This window comes from Bos grunniens, chromosome 17 (genome assembly GCF_055505025.1).
Source record: "Bos grunniens cultivar Pamir isolate PY7600 chromosome 17, Bosgru_T2T1.0, whole genome shotgun sequence".
NCBI classification, from domain to species: domain Eukaryota; kingdom Metazoa; phylum Chordata; class Mammalia; order Artiodactyla; family Bovidae; genus Bos; species Bos grunniens.
Genome location: NC_141181.1, coordinates 61,417,338 through 61,433,950, shown reverse-complemented (window position 1 = coordinate 61,433,950; position 16,613 = coordinate 61,417,338). Strand labels below are relative to the sequence as shown.

The following is a 16,613-nucleotide window of genomic DNA, read 5'->3' as shown; positions in this document are numbered from 1 at the left end:
CGCCTCCCACCCACCACCCCATGGATGTGACCAGCTTAGAATCACCCAATGAGATGGCAACAGAGACAAGACAGAAATCTGATCGTGGCATTCCCCTGCCTAATGCAGTGCCCCAGGTGAGGTCCACACCCTGCCCTGGTAGGGGCATCCTGTGGGCTCTGGTCCCTGCCCGCCTCTCCAGCCCCAGACGGACTTCCTCTCCAGCCCTTGCCTTTTCGGTACCAGCCCTACTGCGCACATCTGTTCCTGGAACACCCCATTTTTTTTAGTTCTTTACTTTTGCTTTCTGTGTTCCTGCTCCTGGTTTCACTGAGTCTCCTCTTCCAGGAAGCCTTCCCAGCCTCCTGGGGCCAGGCGAAGCCCTGCTCTGGGCACCCACAGCCCTGGCCCTCCCCACTTCCTGCCAACGTCTGACAGCACTGATCACAACTGCTCTTCAGCGGTCCCCTGGGGCCTACTTATTTTGTTGGCTGCATCAGGTCTTAGCTGCATTATGCCAGATCTTTGGTTTCGGTCCAGGGCCTCTCTAACTGTGGCACACTGGCTCCAGAGCGCGCAGACTTAGTAGCTGCAATGAGGCGACTACTTACTTCCCTGATCAGGATCGAACCCACGTCCCCTGCATGGCAAGGCAGATTCTTAACCACTGGACCACCAGGGAAGTCCCCCTTTGGGGCTTCTTGAGGGCAGGGGACATGCTGTCTTGTTTGAGGCTAATGGTCCCAGGGCTTGATCTAGAGTCAGTGTCCGATAAATATTCTTGGAATGAATGAATTGATTGTCAGAGTTATTCATTTGAACAATAAATAATTGTTTGAGTCCCAATGTTGGGCATAAAATATCAGAGATGAGGAGGAACTTCAGAAGGAAACATGACTTTCTCATGTGACAGATAATAATTGTTTCTTTATCCTTGTTTTCTCTTCTCAGACCTAAGCTGACCTTGACGGTGGTCCAGGGGAAGTGGCTTGGCATTTGGGACAAGCACTGGATTGGGAGGTGTCTGTGTCACAGCAGAGGTGATCCAGAGGGAGGGGTAAAGGGTGACCCTTGCTGGCTGGGTGGCCTTGGCCAAGTGAATTCCCATTTCTGGGCCTCAGTTTTTTTTTTATCTGTAAAATGGGGCCAGGTCGTCACATGTCTGGGACAGCAAACTGAGAAGCAGTGAAGGCTGATCTTGTCCCCTTTTTCCTCCAGTGGAGAGCTATCCCTTTAACCACGAGGGGAGGGGCCAAGGCCACAGGAGGCTGCAGGGAGTTGGCACAGCTGGTGCCCAAGAAGGCTGGTGGGCAGCGGACTGGCCCTGAGCTGGTCTGAGAACTGTTGGGAAGGAAGGTAAGTGGGTCTGGCCCCAAGTAGGGCCCTGGGACTCTGCGTGCATTTGTGAATGTGAGTAGAGGTTTGTTTGGAAGGTTCTGGAGCCAAGTCCCAGCTCGTTGGACAGAAAGTGGGGGAGTGAGGCTGTCCGAAGTCCTTCCATAGGTTCAGCTCTGGGTGCCTGCGGCCTGTCTGACTTGCAGCAGAAGGCTGGGGGCCCAGGACCTTGAAGACTGGGGAGCCCACCCTGCTCCCAGGGTGGTGGGGCTGGGCATTGTGGCAACTAAGAGGTCGCTGAGGTTCCCAACCCTGGCGTCAAGGATTTGGCTGCAGAGTGTTGCGGGTGGCCTCTGGAGAAAAGCTGAAGGACAAAGGAGGTGGAAAAGGCAGTTAGCTGGTCTTTATCCAAATACATAGATGTAGCAGGTGCCCTCATGGGCCTCTGGGCTTGATAAGGCTGTTGGCAACTTGGGACTCATTCATTTAACTGATGCCTGCTGTTCTTTTCTGGGCAGTCTAACCAAGAGGGCTGGGGGGAGCCTGAGGACTGAACCAGCAGCATTTGCTTCTAAAGACAACCAGCGGTCAAGTGCTAAATGCTCACATCTTTCATCATCATAATAATGCTACTATAAAAGAGAAAGTGCAGCATGGCGGGGAAGGGCACAGATGCCAACTTGTACTGCCTGACTTGGAATCCTGGCCATGCCATTTCTAGCTGTGCGACCTTGGGCCAGTTATTAATACTTAACCTCTCTGAGCCTCAGTTTCATTGTCTATAAAGTGGAGTTAATAATTGAACCTATCTCAGGGTTGTTGTAATTATTATAAGGTGCTTGGCATAGTGCCCGACTCACAGTAATTCCCATATAACTATTAGCTGTTATTATGCGTGAGGCAGAGTTGATGTCTTTACTATTTAATATAAGGCCTCGCTTAATCCTCACAGTGGTCCTGTGATGCCCAAGTTCTTCTCCCAGTTTGTTGTGTGGTTAGTTCAGTCTCACTTTTTTAGGGCTCAGGTTCAAAAACATTTTTTTAAATTAACTTATTTATTTGGCTGCACCGGGTCTTAGTTGCGGCATGTGGGATCTTCATTATCCCCTGATAAGACTATAAAGTCCCCTCCAAGAGTAGATGTCTATCTTGTTCACCATGGTATCCCCAGTTCCTAGGTCCGGGCTTTGTAAACATTCTAGAGTAAGGATGAGCATATTAGCATCATTAGAAGATCCCAAGGAGATGACACCTCCAAAAGACTCAGCCAATTTCTGGCACATAATAGGGACTCAACAAAGAATATCTGTTATTATTATTGCGCTGGGCCGCTCAGTCATATCTGACTCTTTGTGACCCCATGGACTGTAGCCTGCCAGGCTCCTCTGTTCATGGGATTCTCCAGGCAAGAATACTGGAGTGGTTAAACCTGCACTCTAACCTGTGAGTTCGGATGTTATTATTCCCATTTTAGAAGGGAAAACAGGCACAGAGAGGTTGAGATACTTGCCTGTGTCACACAGCCAGGGCATCATAGCTAGTTTCTAACTTTACCCTCTGATTGACCTCAAAACACAAATTCTTGGGCTCTGGAACCAAGGTGAAGCCAGGGCTGGGTCTGCTGGTTGGGTGGCCCACAGGCTGCTCTCCCCCAGTGCCATGAATTTTCATGGATGGAGCTGGGTGGAAGTGTTTCAGGCTTTTCTCTGCCTGGGGAATCTCAGGGCCATCCCAGCAAGGACTCAGAGTCAAATCCAGGGATAAGAGACCTGGAACCCTCTGATGCGGGGATCCCAGCCCTGACTTAGTAAGTGTGGACTAGAAGCTTTGAGCTGGTGGTAGCTGATGGAGGTTGATGCGCTCCTCCTAGTGGCAAGTAGTGGAACTGCAAAGGGGCGGCCCAACGCTTTTCCCTCCCAAAGGAAAAACAAAAGGGACCCAGCGTTTGCTCCTTAAAAAACAAAACAAAACAAAACACAACAAAAAACCCTTCTACTTTCCCTCCCTTCTAATTTCCTCCCTCTCTGCTTCTTGCCCTTTCACACTGGTTCATTCACTCACTCACTCACTCACCTGCGTCTTAGCTTCAAATCTCCCAGCGGCTTCCCATAGCAAGTAGAAATAGAATAATATCCCAACGCCTCACTGTGGACTGGAACGCCCTCCCCAACATCCCTGCTCACCTCTCCTTGTTCAGTCCCTCGGTCTTGCCTGACTCTTTGTGACCCCTTGGACAGTAGCACGCCAGGCCTCCCTGTCCTCCATTATCTCCTAGAATTTGCTCAAACTCATGTCCATTGAGTCAGTGATGCCATCCAACCATCTCATCCTCTGCCGCTCCCTTCTCCTCCTGCCTTCAATCTTTCCCAGCATCAGGGTCTTTCTTCTCTAATGTGTCGGCTTTTTGCATCAGGTGGCCAAAGTATTGGAGCTTCAGCTTCAGCATCAGTCCTTCCAATGAATATTCAGGGCTGATTTCCTTTAAGATAAACTGGTTTGATCTCCTTGCAGTCCAAAGGATTTCTCAAGACTCTTTTCCAGCACCACAATTTAAAGCATCAGTGCTTTGGTGCTCAGCCTTCTTTAGGGTCCAGCTCTCACAAGACTAAGCACGTTTTTGCTTGCCTCATACTCTCACCTCTACCCAATCCCTTGTCTCATCAGCGCCAGGAACACTCCAAGTTCACCTCCCTCAAGCGGTGGTTCCATCTGCTGTTCCCTCTGCAGGAGTGCTTTTCCCTTGCTTGTCTCTCCTTGTTCATCTCAAAGTTTCCCCTTTGTTGTTGTTTAGTTGCTAAGTCGTGTCTGACTCTGCAACCCCATGGTCTGTAGCCCGCCAGGCTCCTCTGTCCATGGGATTTCCCAGGCAAGAATACTGGAGTGGGTTGCCATTTCCTTCTCCAGGGGATATTCCTGACCCAGGGATCGAACCCACGTCTCCTGCATTAGCTGGCGGATTCTTTACCACTGGCCACCAGGGAAGCCCTCCCGCTTTGAGAAGCTGCAGATCAAAAGGAAATTAAATTATCTCTCGACCAACCAAAATGCACAGCTCCCTTCTGCAACCCGATTCAAACTGTTAAAAACCTTAAACTGTCACGATCTGCAAAACCGACCATTAATCACATTTAGTGAGACGATTGGAATTTTGAACACTTAGCAGATATTTGATGATGTTAAGAAATGATTGTTAATATTTTTAGATGTGATAATGGTATTGTGATTACATTTTTAAAAATGAACATCACTGAGGTCTAATTTCCATGAAATAAAAATAGCTCACTCAAGGTTAGAATTTGAAGAGTTTGGACAAATTGTATACTGCTCTGAAACTGTGGCTACAATGTTTAAAAAGAGTTCTTTAATTTTATAGCTACATGCTGAAATATTTACAGATCAAATAATATGGGAGGAAAATATAATAATAAAGATAGAAAAAATAATAATACAGGAAGGGGGATGGGTACAGATATGGAACAAACAAGCCAGGCATGAGCTGATGTTGAAGCTGAGTGGCGGCTACATCAGATGTTTCTTGACACTTTTGCTGTGTTTAAATTTTCCATAGTACAAGTTTTTAATTTTTTTTTCCCCGAGGTATACGGGCTCTTTGTTCACCAACCAGTGGTAGAACCTGTGTCCCCTACATTGGAAGTGCAGAGTCCCACCAGGGAAGTCCCCCTTAATACAAATTTTTTTTTTAAAGTTTCTTTCCTGAGAGAGGGTCTTTCCTGACTACCCTCGATAAAATAGTACCTTCCCCACTAGCTCACTCCAGGTTGCAATTCTTTGATTCTGTCTCCCCAACTAAAACATGGGGCTGCCTCTGACCTGTCCACACCTGGTCCCGAAACCTGAAACTGCCTGGCAGACAGTAGGTGCTCAGGAATGTTTTTTTTTTTTTTGAATCAATGAATGATGACTGCATGAATTCTCCCAATCTCATTCATTCATCACCGCTATTGGCCACGTTCTCCATTCCTGCGCTGTAGCATCCACATTAACAGAAGAAAAGCACCCTTAGTACAAGTCTCCTTGATCGGGATGGTCAGACTGAGGCCCAGAGAGGTGTAGATACTTGCCCGGAGCCTCACAGCTTGGCAGCCACCTGGAATGAAGGGAGCCAAGCCAAGGGGCTTCTCCCTCCCCCTCCCCGGTCCTAGTTAGAGGGACTCTGGGCTGGAGCCGGCTGGGCTGTGACGCTCGTGCCCTACTGCAGGCCCTCCAGGTGGTTGCCGAGATGAAGAGCCCTCTGGAGGAATGTGCCGAGGGTGAGCCCTTCCACATCGTCACGCCTCTGCTGGAGAGCTGGGCGCTGTCCCAGGTGGCTGGCATGCCTGTCTTCCTCAAGTATGAGAATGTGCAGCCGGCGGGCTCCTTCAAGATCCGCGGTATCGGGCATTTCTGCCAAGAGGTGAGGGCAGGAGGGGAGGAGTGAGGTTGTAGAGCTGGGAAGGGAGTGCTGTGGGCAGGATGAGGGATGGGGAGAGTTGGAGTATGATGTGGTATGCTGCGCTGCGCTTAGTCCCTCAGACTCTTTGCAACCCCATGGACTGTAGCCCGCCAGGCTCCTCTGTCCATAGAATTCTCCAAGCAAGAATACTGGAGTGGGATACGATGAGGAGCGTCTAACTCCATCCCCCCCAGGGCTCCAGGACACCTGCTCGGGTCAGCCCCTGCTCACGTTCCTTGTCTTCCTAGGTGGCCAAAAAGGGATGCAGACACCTGGTGTGTTCCTCAGGTGAGCCTGCCCCCTTTCTACTTCGTGAGGGTCCTTGGGGGCTGGGTGTGGTGGAGGAGGAGTTGGAGCTGCAGGAGGTGTCCAGGGCTTGGCCTCTTCTTAAAGGTCCAGTCTTATCAAGGTCATAGCAGACAGCTGCTTTGTATGTCCTGCTCCCTTCCCATCATTCAAGCCTCCTGGTAGAAAGTGATGGAAACCCAATTCATACAGGTTTAAATTACAGACTCCAAGAATCAAAGAATTCTTGGGATAATGGGTTTCAGGCACAGCTGGACCCAGGTGGTCTCCTCTGTATCTCTCCTTTTCTTGGTTTGCCTTCCCTTTACACTAACTCTTCTCTCATATAGACTGCCTGATGGCCATCGGGAGTTTTAGGCTTGCCTCCTACCATCCTGCCAACCGTAGTGAAAGGGGAGGACCCCCTCCCCGTGGTCTCCTCGATCTATGAACTGGTCTTTTACGCCCAGCTTGTATCATGCACTCGTCCCTGAATGAATCGTGGTTCAGGTGATTGAGTTCTCTGATTGGCTCCACCTAGATCACGTGTCCACCTCTGGGGCCAATGGGGGGAGCATATAAGCGTAGGGAAGGAGTGACTCCCAAAGGAAAATGGGAGGCGGGGCGGGCAGGAGAATAGTGTGTCAATAGACTAATGCAACTGCCCATAGCACCCTCTTCTACTGCCTCCGCAGGGGGTAATGCTGGCATCGCAGCTGCTTATGCCGCCCGGAAGCTGCGCATCCCAGCCACCATTGTGCTCCCCGAGGGCACCTCTGTGAAGGTGGTGAACAGGCTGCAGGGGGAGGGGGCCGAAGTTCAGCTGACTGGAAAGGTAAGGACCCCAAGAAGGACAAAGCAGCTGGAGGGGCTGTTCCTCCTTAACCCCTCCCTCGCCCCTGAGAGACTCTCTTTTTCCTTTTAGTGAACTATGCCTGGGACCTAGTCATCCCTTAGGATGGCTGAGCTCAGGGGTGAGTGAGACGTGATGTATATTAAGGGCTGAGATCTGTCGACTTGTTTCTCTCCACTTGGAGAAGGTTTCCTGTATGAACCCAGGAGAAACAGGAAGCTGGTGATTATCAGGATAGTATCTGTCTCCGTGTGTGTGTGTGTGTGTGTGTGTGTGTGTGTGTGCTCAGTCACGTCCAGCTCTTTGCAACCCTATGGACCGTAGCCCACCAGGCTCCTCTGTCCATGGAATTTTCCAGGCAAGAATACTGGAGCGGGTTGCCATTTCCTACTCCATCTCTCTCCCTTCCTCCTCACTAACCCTTGGTATTACTCACTATACATTTTTACCATTCAATAAGACAATAAAATGTAAAGATCACTATAGCATCATCCCCCACTCTGAGTCCACCTGATATGAAAGGATATCATCTGACAAGGACATCACTGGCTCACTTTGTTACCAAAGAAACAGACTTAACATATAACCCTTCTCCTTTCCTGGGAAGAAGGAAAAAAAAAGTCTATCCATCCATCTAGCCGGCTGTCATCCCTAGAAAACAGGTTTTATCTTTAATTAAGTAATAATTAACAATTAATTATTGGGCTTCCCTTGTGGCTCAGATGGTAAAGAAACTGCCTGCAATGTAGGAGACTCAGGTTTGATCCCTGGGTTGTGAAGATCCCTAGGAGAAGGAAATGACAACCCACTCCATTATTCTTGCCTAAAGAATTCCATGGACAGAGGACCCTGGTGGGCTATAGTTCTTGGGGTCTCAAACAGGCTTTGTCATTAATTAATTAATAATTGGTGGTGGTGGTTTAGTAGCTGAGTCATGTTCAACTCTTGCGATCCCTTGGCCTGTAGCCTGCCAGGCTCCTGTGTGCATGGGGATTCTCCAGGCAAGAATACCGGAGTGGGTTGCCATTTCCTTCTCCAGGGGATTTTCCCAACTCAGGAACTGAACCCAAGTCTCTTTCATTGCAGGCAGATTCTTTACAGAATGAGCTAGCAATTAATTAATTATTAAGGTTTTCCCCCACAACATGTGGGATTTTAGTTTCCTGACCAGGAATCGAACCCACACGCCCTGCACTGGGAGCTCGGAGTCCCCTCTTCCCAGCACCACAGGCTGGTGGGCTTCGTTCTTATCCAGCCTGGCAGCTGAACATGTCCCATCTGACTTGTGGGAATCACGTGGCATCCTTTTCTCCACGCGGAAGCTCTGCTGTTGTCCCAGGAGGCTGCTGGGTCCACACCAGCTCTGGTCTCACTCTTGGGGGTCTCCCCAGTCCATCAGGCCCTGGAGTCATCCAGGAGACCTCAGGCACTGCTCCAACCTCTGTAGCTGTCTAATTCCTGTCTTCTGAAGGTCTTGGTTTCTCTTTAGATCTGGGAAGAGGCCAATCTGAGGGCACAAGAGTTGGCCAAGAATGACGGCTGGGTGAACCTCCCTCCGTTTGACCACCCCTTGATATGGTAAGGCTGGTGTCCCTTCCCCTATGGAGCTCAGTGCTGGGAGACCCTCATTGAGTCAGGGTCCTCCACTGGACAGAAGGGAAAATTGAGCTCCAGAGAGGAGAAGAGGCTTGGAAGTCAGGCACACGGAGGTCCAGACCCCACCTCTGCCACTCCTGAGTTGTATGACCCTGCAAAGCATCTTAGCACCCTGTGCCTCAGTTTCCACATGTATAAGATTGAAATGCTAGGAATAAATCCCCTTGATTAAGTGTGTACTTTGGGACACATTTAATCCATTTAGTCTTCCCCAAGAGAGAGAAATTTTTTTATGCCCATTTCACAGGCGAGGAAACTGAGGCCTGGAGGGGTCAAGAAACTTGCCTGAGACCACACAGCTAGTAAGTGGTGGAGACCTCGGGTCCCAGACCCAGGACGTGAGTTGGCCTGATTCCAAGTGATACAGTGGTCTGCCCTTTCATTTTTGGCCATACCATTTGGCGTGCAGGATCTTAGTTCCCAGACCAGGAATCAAACCCATGGCTCTTACAGTGGAAGCGAGGAGTTTTAACTACTAGACCACCAGGGAATTCCCATGCTGGTCAGCTCTTAAGCAGACACACAAATGCTGCCTCTTTCCAAAGTTATGGGATGGATGAAATGGGTTGAGAAAGTGCCTGGGAGGCTGACGAAGGGGAGAAAGAATGAGTGAAGGAATGAACTGAGTGGATGGAAGCTGAGTGAACTAAGTGTGGCAGGGTCTCCCCTCCCCTTGCTGTGGATGGGGCGGGGGCTGGCACTGTGGAGGGTTGTGTCCCTGTGAGCCTTGGGGACCAGGCCCGCCCTCAGTCCTGCCAACTCTCCCACTCCCTCGTCCCACAGGGAAGGCCATGTGAGCCTGGTACGGGAGCTGAAGGCAGCGCTGGGAACCCCACCGGGTGCCCTGGTGCTGGCAGTCGGGGGCGGAGGTCTCCTGGCCGGGGTGTCAGCTGGTCTGGCAGAGGTGGGCTGGCAACACGTGCCCATAATCGCCATGGAGACCCAAGGGGCACACTGCTTCAACGCAGCCATCAAGGCAGGCAAGCTGGTGACGCTTCCCGGCATCACTAGGTAGGCGTGGGCTGGGGGCATTTGTGGGGTGCTGGGCTGTCCTGGGGCTTCTCAGTCCCAATTAGTGAGGGTGGGGGCTCTCAAGGGAGTCTCCTTTTATTTTTTTTAATTAAAAAAAATTTTTTTTGGCTGCACCACATGGTAAGCGGGATCTTATTTCCCTGACCAGGGATAGAACGTGTGCCTTCTGCAGTGGAAGTGCACTGCAATGCTAGTGAAGTCCTTAAGCATTTAATTATCTTTTAATTTTTATTTTCTTTTTTTGGGGCTGTGCCATACGGTATGCAGGACTTTAGTTCCCTGAGCAGGAATGGAACCCATGCCGCTTGCATTGGAAGGGCAGAGTCTTAACCACTGGATCACCAGGGAAGTCCCTCCATGGGGTCTCCTTAGTCCTGCATGACTGATCTGTAGGAATTTTTCATTCCCTACTTAAACCCATCAGCACGTTCCCTAGGCTCTCAGGCTGGAATCAGACCCCTCTGCACTCCACTCCAGCCACTGGCCTGTCTTCCTGTCCCTTAAATGGGCTGGGCACTTTCTGCCCTCCACGCTTTCGCACAGGCTGTGTCCTCTGCCCGGAAGTGCTGGGGTTCCATCTTCTTCTTCTGGTTGGTTTCTCTGCCCCAGAGAGAGTCTCCCCTCAACGCTGTTGTTGGAGGTTTTCCTCTCTCTCTCCCTCATCTTCCTACAGTGGGTATTTATTTCCTTATCCTTGTGTTTCCTTATTCACTGTTGTCTCTGCTCCCAGACTTGGTTCTGGATAAGAGCTATAACCATAATCGCGACTAACACTTTTATAGAACTCACTGTCTGGAAGGCTCTCTTCTAAGCACTGGAAATGCTTTAACTCATTCTCCACAACAACCTCGTGCACCAGCAATTCTTCTTCATCTTATTTTGGCCTTGCAGCATGTGGGATCTTAGTTGCCCAACCAGGAGCTGAACCCATGTCCCCTGCAGAGGAAGCTCAGATTCTTAACCACTGGATTGCCAGGGAAGTACCCCCAGCTATTATTATTATCTCCGTTTTTCAGATGAGGAAACTGAGGCTCAGAGAGGCAAAGTGACTTTCCCAAGGTCACACAGCTAGTTTAGAACCTAGGCTTGAAACCAGGCAGCCTGGCACCAGAGTCCATGCTGTGGGCCACTTAGGTCCCAGCGTCAGTTCTGATGAGCTCAGCAAAAGCTCTCCTGGCCCTGAAACACTGCCCAGCTCAGGAAAATACCAGCAGGTAGGCCATCCCAAGCACAGAGGTAAAGAGAATGGACTCTGGAGCCAGACTGCCTGACTTTGAATCCACATTCAGCTGTTGACTAGCTGTGTGTCCTTGAGCAAGTTGCTCAACCTCTCTGAACTTCAGTTTCCTGACCTATAAAATGGGACTCATACATTTCTAACTCCCAAGGGAGATTGTAAGACTTAAAACAGAAAATCCTGGGGACTTCCCTGGTGGCCCAGTGGTTACAACTCTGTGCTTCCACTCCAGGGGTGCAGATTCAATCCCGGGTCAGGGATCTAAGATTCCCATGTGCCAGGCTGTATGGTGCGACCGAAAAATAAAACAAACAAAAGACCCCCCATGAAAATTCATGCATCCAGCACCCTGTAAATAGTCAATAAATACAGCTATAGTATAGACACGATAAGTGGTTATGAATGAATACAATGAAAGAATCATTTTCTAGGCTTGGCTTTCTGGGGTCTATGCAAGAACAGCACAGTCATGGTTGTAGAGTCAGAGGGATATGTGCTCATCAGCCATTCATGGGACACATAATTTTTGAGTGCTTTCCCTGACTCAGGCACTGCTCTAGACTCTTAAAATGCTGAGTCCTGGGCCCACAGCAGGATGGGAGGGGTGCCTGGGGCTGGGGAGGGCTGGGGCTGTTCAGGGAGGAGACCTGATTCCCCAATTCTTCTCCACACCCCTGCCTTCCCTGCCCCAACGGCCTGCTCCTGCAGTCTAGCCAAGAGCCTGGGGGCCAGGACAGTGGCTGCACGGGCCCTGGAGTGTACAAAAGAGTTTAGGATCTTCTCTGAGGTGGTGGAGGATGCTGAAGCCGTGAGTGCTGTGCAGCGATTCCTGGGTGAGTGAGCAGTGCCCTCCACCTGGGCTTGGAAACCTACGAGGTCCGTGGACCCCTTGAAGAGAGTGTGTTTTCTCTTGTCCATATCCTCAGTGCCTATCACAGGGCTGGGTATATAGTAATCATGCAGTAAGTGTACACTGAGTGGATGGAAGGGGTAGGGGTGAAGAAGTGTGTCCTGTCTCTAGCCTCCAGATTTCTGTACATACTCTTCTTCCCTCTGGCTGCCCATCCTGGCCCTGCTGCCTGTTGGTTTCATGTAACTAAAGGGCTACTCAGCCCATCATGGCACCTCCTCCAGGAAGCCTCCTCTGATTTCCCACCCCCACCCTACTGGGGCTGAAGACTTCCTGTGCACCAGTCCACCATTCTTACAAGTGCCAGATGCTTATTCACCTGCATCACTAGACTGTGAACTCTATGAGGGTGGGGGTTGGTATGTCTTGCTCACTGTTGTGTTCCCCAGGGCCTGGCAGGGAGGGGGTGCTCAATAAATATTTGTTGAATGAATGGATGAATGTATGAGTGAGTGGAAAGGTGGATAATGAATAGGTAGATGGGTGGCTGGCTGGTTGGATGGATTGATGGGCAGTGGATTGACAAATGACATAGAAATGGATGGATGGATGGGTGGACACATTGATTAATGGATACATTGATGGATGGACAGTCAAATGATGGATGAATGGATGGATGGATGGATGATACAATGATGGATAGATACACTGATAGATGGACAGACAGACAGTCTAATGATGGATGGATGGAGGGATGAAAGGCAGATGGATGGAGGGATAGATGGTCAGATTGATGGATGGACAGAGGGTCAGACAAATGATAGGTTGTGAGATGGATGCCTGAATGGCTGGCTTCATGGAACTGCATTGCCCAGAGCCTGCTGAGCACTAACTGGTTTTCCCTCCCTTTCCTCCCCTCCACCCCAATCCCCTTCTCTGGGCAGATGATGAGCGAACACTGGTGGAGCCTGCCTGCGGGGCAGCCTTAGCTGCCATCTACTCAGGCCTCCTGGGGAAGCTCCAGGCTGAGGGCCACCTGTGCCCTTCCCCAGCCCCAGTCGTGGTCATCGTGTGCGGAGGCAACAGCATCGATAGTGGAGAGCTACAGGCTCTGAAAGCCCAGCTCGGCCAGGATTAAGGGCTCCTGGTTTGGGAGGGCTGGCTGGGTTCCAGCGATCCCCAAGAGGCTCCTGGACACCCATATAGCTGGTTGAGGGGCCTCTGGGCTCATGGAAGGCAGTAGAAGCCGCCCTGTGCTGCTGTGCTGGCAGCCTCCTGCAGGAAGCCCATCTGAACTTGTCCCTTTGGCTTCCCTGCAGCTCTGGCCAATAAACCCTTTCTGAGTTGAGTCTGTAACTCCAGCAGGTCCATTTTTTTTTTAACCTCTGTGGACTCAGGGAAGGCACACAGCAACCTTGATGTCAGTGCTCTGATAAAGTGACTCTTTTCATATCCTACAGCTTGGGCAATAAAGCCAAGAATTCAAAACTCGGGTTTCTAAGGGAATCTGGCCATGCTGACTTCCTTACCAGGCTTCCACTACCTAGGGGACCTACTCAGGAAGGGGAGGGAACATTCTGTCACTTCTCAGCCCTGGGTCAGTGAGGACAACTCCACCAATCTTTTTTAAAAAATATTTTATTCATTTATTTTTGGCTGCACTGTGTCTTCGTTGCTGTGCATGGGCTTCTCATTGCAGTGGCTTCTCTTGTTGAGGAGCGCGGGCTCTGGAGCCCGTGGGCTCATTAGTTGTAGCGCATGGGCTTAGTTGTCCCGAGGCATTTGGGATCTTAGTTCCCAGACCAGGATCGAACCCGTGTCCCCTGTATCGGCAGGTGGGTTCTTAACCACCGAACCACCAGAGAAGTCCCTTCATTAATCTTTACAAAATACTTGTCATGTGCCAGGACTTCTAAGAACCTTCTATTCCTTGTCCTTTTTAACATTCACAAAGGCATCATGGATTAGAAACCATTATTATCGTCCCTGTTCTACAGATGGGGACACTGAGACTTGAGAAGGTGATATACCTCGATTAAGGGCACAAAGGCTGCAATGTAGACCAGCCCGCATCAAATCCGGTGATTTTTCAACATAACTCTGTATTTCTTGGATTTCCACCCTTTTTTTTTTTTTTTTTTTGGCGTGGCGGGCCATTGGAGAAGGAGGTATGGCCTCCGGGTGGGTCTGAACACACCTCAGGGTCACAAAGAGGGAGGGGACTGATTCTGGAAATGGGCTCCAGCCGGCCCTGGAAAGGGAGCTCTTTGAAAACAGAGGAAATCAGAATCCTTTGCAGCCACCAGGGGGCAGCAAAGCGTCTCCAATGGGAAGGCAGAGCCTCCAGGCAGGTGAGACCTGTCCCAGGGTCTTCCTTGGCTCCAGCCTGCTACGGTGTGCTGAAGTCCCAAAGACAGATGGCCCCACGAGGTCTTGGCATGGGGAGAGCCCTATCTGACCCTTCCCAGTGCTGCAGGAAACAAAGCTCAGTGTGGGGGCCACCCTGCGTCACAGCTCAAGGCAGAATCCAGCTCCCTGTTGGGGCTGCGTCATGACTGTGTGACCCTGGGCAAGTGCCTTCCCCTCTCTGGGCTTCAGGCTGCCCCTCTGTGCTGGAAGAGGCCCACTTGCGGCTTCCCACCTCCTTTCCTTGGGCCAGACTGCTCCCTCCACCAGGTGTCTCCTCCGTTTCTCAAGAGGAGGATTTGAGAGCGGCAGTGGCCTCCTTCTGCCTTGGCTTCACCTTCCCTTTGATCGCAGACATTGACTTTGATTGCCAGGATGTCCCTCCAGAAGCCTCCAGGACGCAGACTTATGTCCTTGTGAGTTACCAGAAGAGACACTGAATGCCCCAGAGCCAGGCTTGAGCCTGAAAGTTTTCCTACTCACTATCCTGGTGACCTTGAGTAAATGATGCTCTTGTTTAGTGCCTCAGTGTTCTAATCTGTACAATAGGTTGTGTGCAGATTATTATGAGAACTCAGCATAAGTAGTCTTTCAGTCATTGCTAGTTTTTACCATCTTCTGAGCATTCCTCCCCCAACGATGAGGGGTGTGGAGGAATTAGCATTTATTCTTGTGTTGAGCTTGTGTGTATTGTATTGTACTGTGCGCTAGGGGTCTTAGCAGTCATTTCATTTATTTTATTTTTAATTGGAGGATAATTGCTTTACAAGGTTGTGTTGATTTCTCCTGCACAACAACCTGAATCAGCCGTAAGTATACATGTATCTGGGCTTCCCTGGTTACTCACTGGTAAAGAATCTGCCTACCAATGCAGGAAATGCAGGTTCGATCCCTGGATTGGGAAGGTCCCCTGGAGAAGGAAATGGCAACTCACTCCAGTATTCTTGTCTGGGAAATGTCATGAACAGAGGAGCCTGGTGGGCTATAGTGCATGGGGTTGCAAAGAGTCGGACATGACTTAGCAACGAAACAACATACATACATCCCCTGCTTCTTGAGCCTACCTCTCACCCCCAGTCATTTTATTTAACCCCACAATACCCCACGTTGTAGATGCTGTTATTACCTTCATTTTTGCAAATGAGGAAACCGAGGCGCAGAACCGTCTAGCACTTATTCCAAGTCACACAGCCAAATGGGAAACCTGCTGTGTAAACATCTGGGCTTGTGCCTCTAACCACAACGGCTCTCCCATCTCCTTTCCTGTGCTCGAGCCCTGTTCCCTGCCTGCCATGCCCTTACGCTTCTAAATCCCACACATTCTTCGAAGCCCAGTGTGAGGGCAGCCTCTTCCCTGAAGCCCCCTGAGGTTGCTTCAGCCAGAGACCATCTCCGCAACCAGGTGAGTTGGCAGGGCCCGTCTCCATCCCAGGTGCTCTGTCTCCCAGTCGGGCTCCCGTCCTTGGCTGCACCCCTGGGAGACTTGTCAGCTGCTGTTTACTCCTCTCCTGGTCTCGGCGAGCTGGAGATAAGATGCCGAGGGGTCTGTTGACCCTGTCTGGATAACACACTTCCGTTACCTTGGTGTGTGGCCCTTCCTGGTTGACACCCAAGGAATGCCCAGGGCAGGGTGGGGACACGGAGAGAGAGGGGCGTAGATGGTTGAAGCTGAGGTGATGGTGGTTATGACCTGATCCAGCAGAATGGGCACTGGGGCTGAGAGACTCTTGCTATCGCCTCTGCCCTCCTGGGCCACTTGGTTTGGAAAACAGGGAGCCTACGATGAGGGTCCCGGGAGCAGATTTTCTGTGTTGGTCTAGGGCTGCATGGAGAGCAGTGAGCACTGGGTCAGTGTGTACCTACTGAGATACACGCGGGTCCCCATCCCAGCCGGACGCACTCCGGGGCAAGGGGGGAGTGCCCTGGGTTCCCTGCGGGTTCTGTTGGCCAAGGTACCCCCTGTCCCTGCATCAGGTGGACTTTAGAACCCCTGGCTCCAGAGGCCCACCTCCATCTAATCCTCCACTCCACCCCACTCCAGCCATGAGCCAAGGTGGTACAGAGGGCAGAAATCCAGCCTTTAGCTGGCAAAGGAGGTGTTTTTACCCCAGAGCCAACCCCAGGCATGGCAGGGGCATGGAAAGATGGAAGTGGCTCATAGTGGGAGTGATGGTTGCTGGGGGCCGACAGCTACCCCATATCCCAGGAACAGCTGATGGGAGGCTTTGTGTCCAGAGAGGTGTGGGAGGGCAAGAAAAGCCAGCCCCTCTTGCAACCTCAAGGTAAGAGCATCTCTGTGGTCCCATCCACAGAGCAGAGAGCCCCCTGCAATCGGGCTGAGCCCTGACTCCACCGGCACCCTCCCCTCCTCCTGTTCACCTCCTGCCCCCCGCCCTGCTTTTGCTCTGAGGGCTCCCTTGATATGTCATGTGCCAGGAACTCCCATCTCAGGCTCTGCTGGTGGAAAACCCAACCTCAGTGGGCCCTCTTTCCCTGGCCCCGTCCCATTGGCTTCTCCCTTCCCCAA

At 51.0% G+C, this 16,613-nt stretch overlaps 1 protein-coding gene across 2 annotated transcripts; it reads left to right on the top strand.

The window, feature by feature from the left end:
- The first annotated feature begins 1,305 nt into the window (after positions 1 to 1,305).
- Positions 1,306 to 13,036, top strand: SDSL (serine dehydratase like). 2 transcript variants are annotated; one of them, XR_015144595.1, is made up of 8 exons: positions 1,306 to 1,335; positions 5,534 to 5,728; positions 6,016 to 6,055; positions 6,748 to 6,887; positions 8,395 to 8,483; positions 9,345 to 9,572; positions 9,861 to 11,663; positions 12,625 to 13,036. XR_015144595.1 is itself a non-coding variant. In XM_086348062.1 (8 exons), exons 2-8 carry the CDS (start codon positions 5,555 to 5,557, stop codon positions 12,816 to 12,818), a joined length of 990 nt encoding a protein of 329 aa, XP_086204188.1. In that variant the 5' UTR covers positions 1,306 to 1,335; positions 5,534 to 5,554; the 3' UTR covers positions 12,819 to 13,036. The 2 variants fall into 2 exon arrangements, 1 of the variants encoding a protein (XP_086204188.1); XM_086348062.1 differs by having other exon boundaries at positions 11,539 to 11,663.
- The last annotated feature ends 3,577 nt before the right edge of the window (positions 13,037 to 16,613 follow it).

Excerpts from the sequence above, each read along its gene's own strand:
- SDSL (XM_086348062.1), top strand. The coding sequence starts at position 5,555 with ATGAAGAGCCCTCTGGAGGAATGTGCCGAGGGTGAGCCCTTCCACATC. Across the intron at positions 8,484-9,344 it reads TTTGACCACCCCTTGATATG|GGAAGGCCATGTGAGCCTGG; the intron begins GTAAGGCTGGTG and ends CTCGTCCCACAG. Across the intron at positions 9,573-11,538 it reads ACGCTTCCCGGCATCACTAG|TCTAGCCAAGAGCCTGGGGG; the intron begins GTAGGCGTGGGC and ends CTGCTCCTGCAG.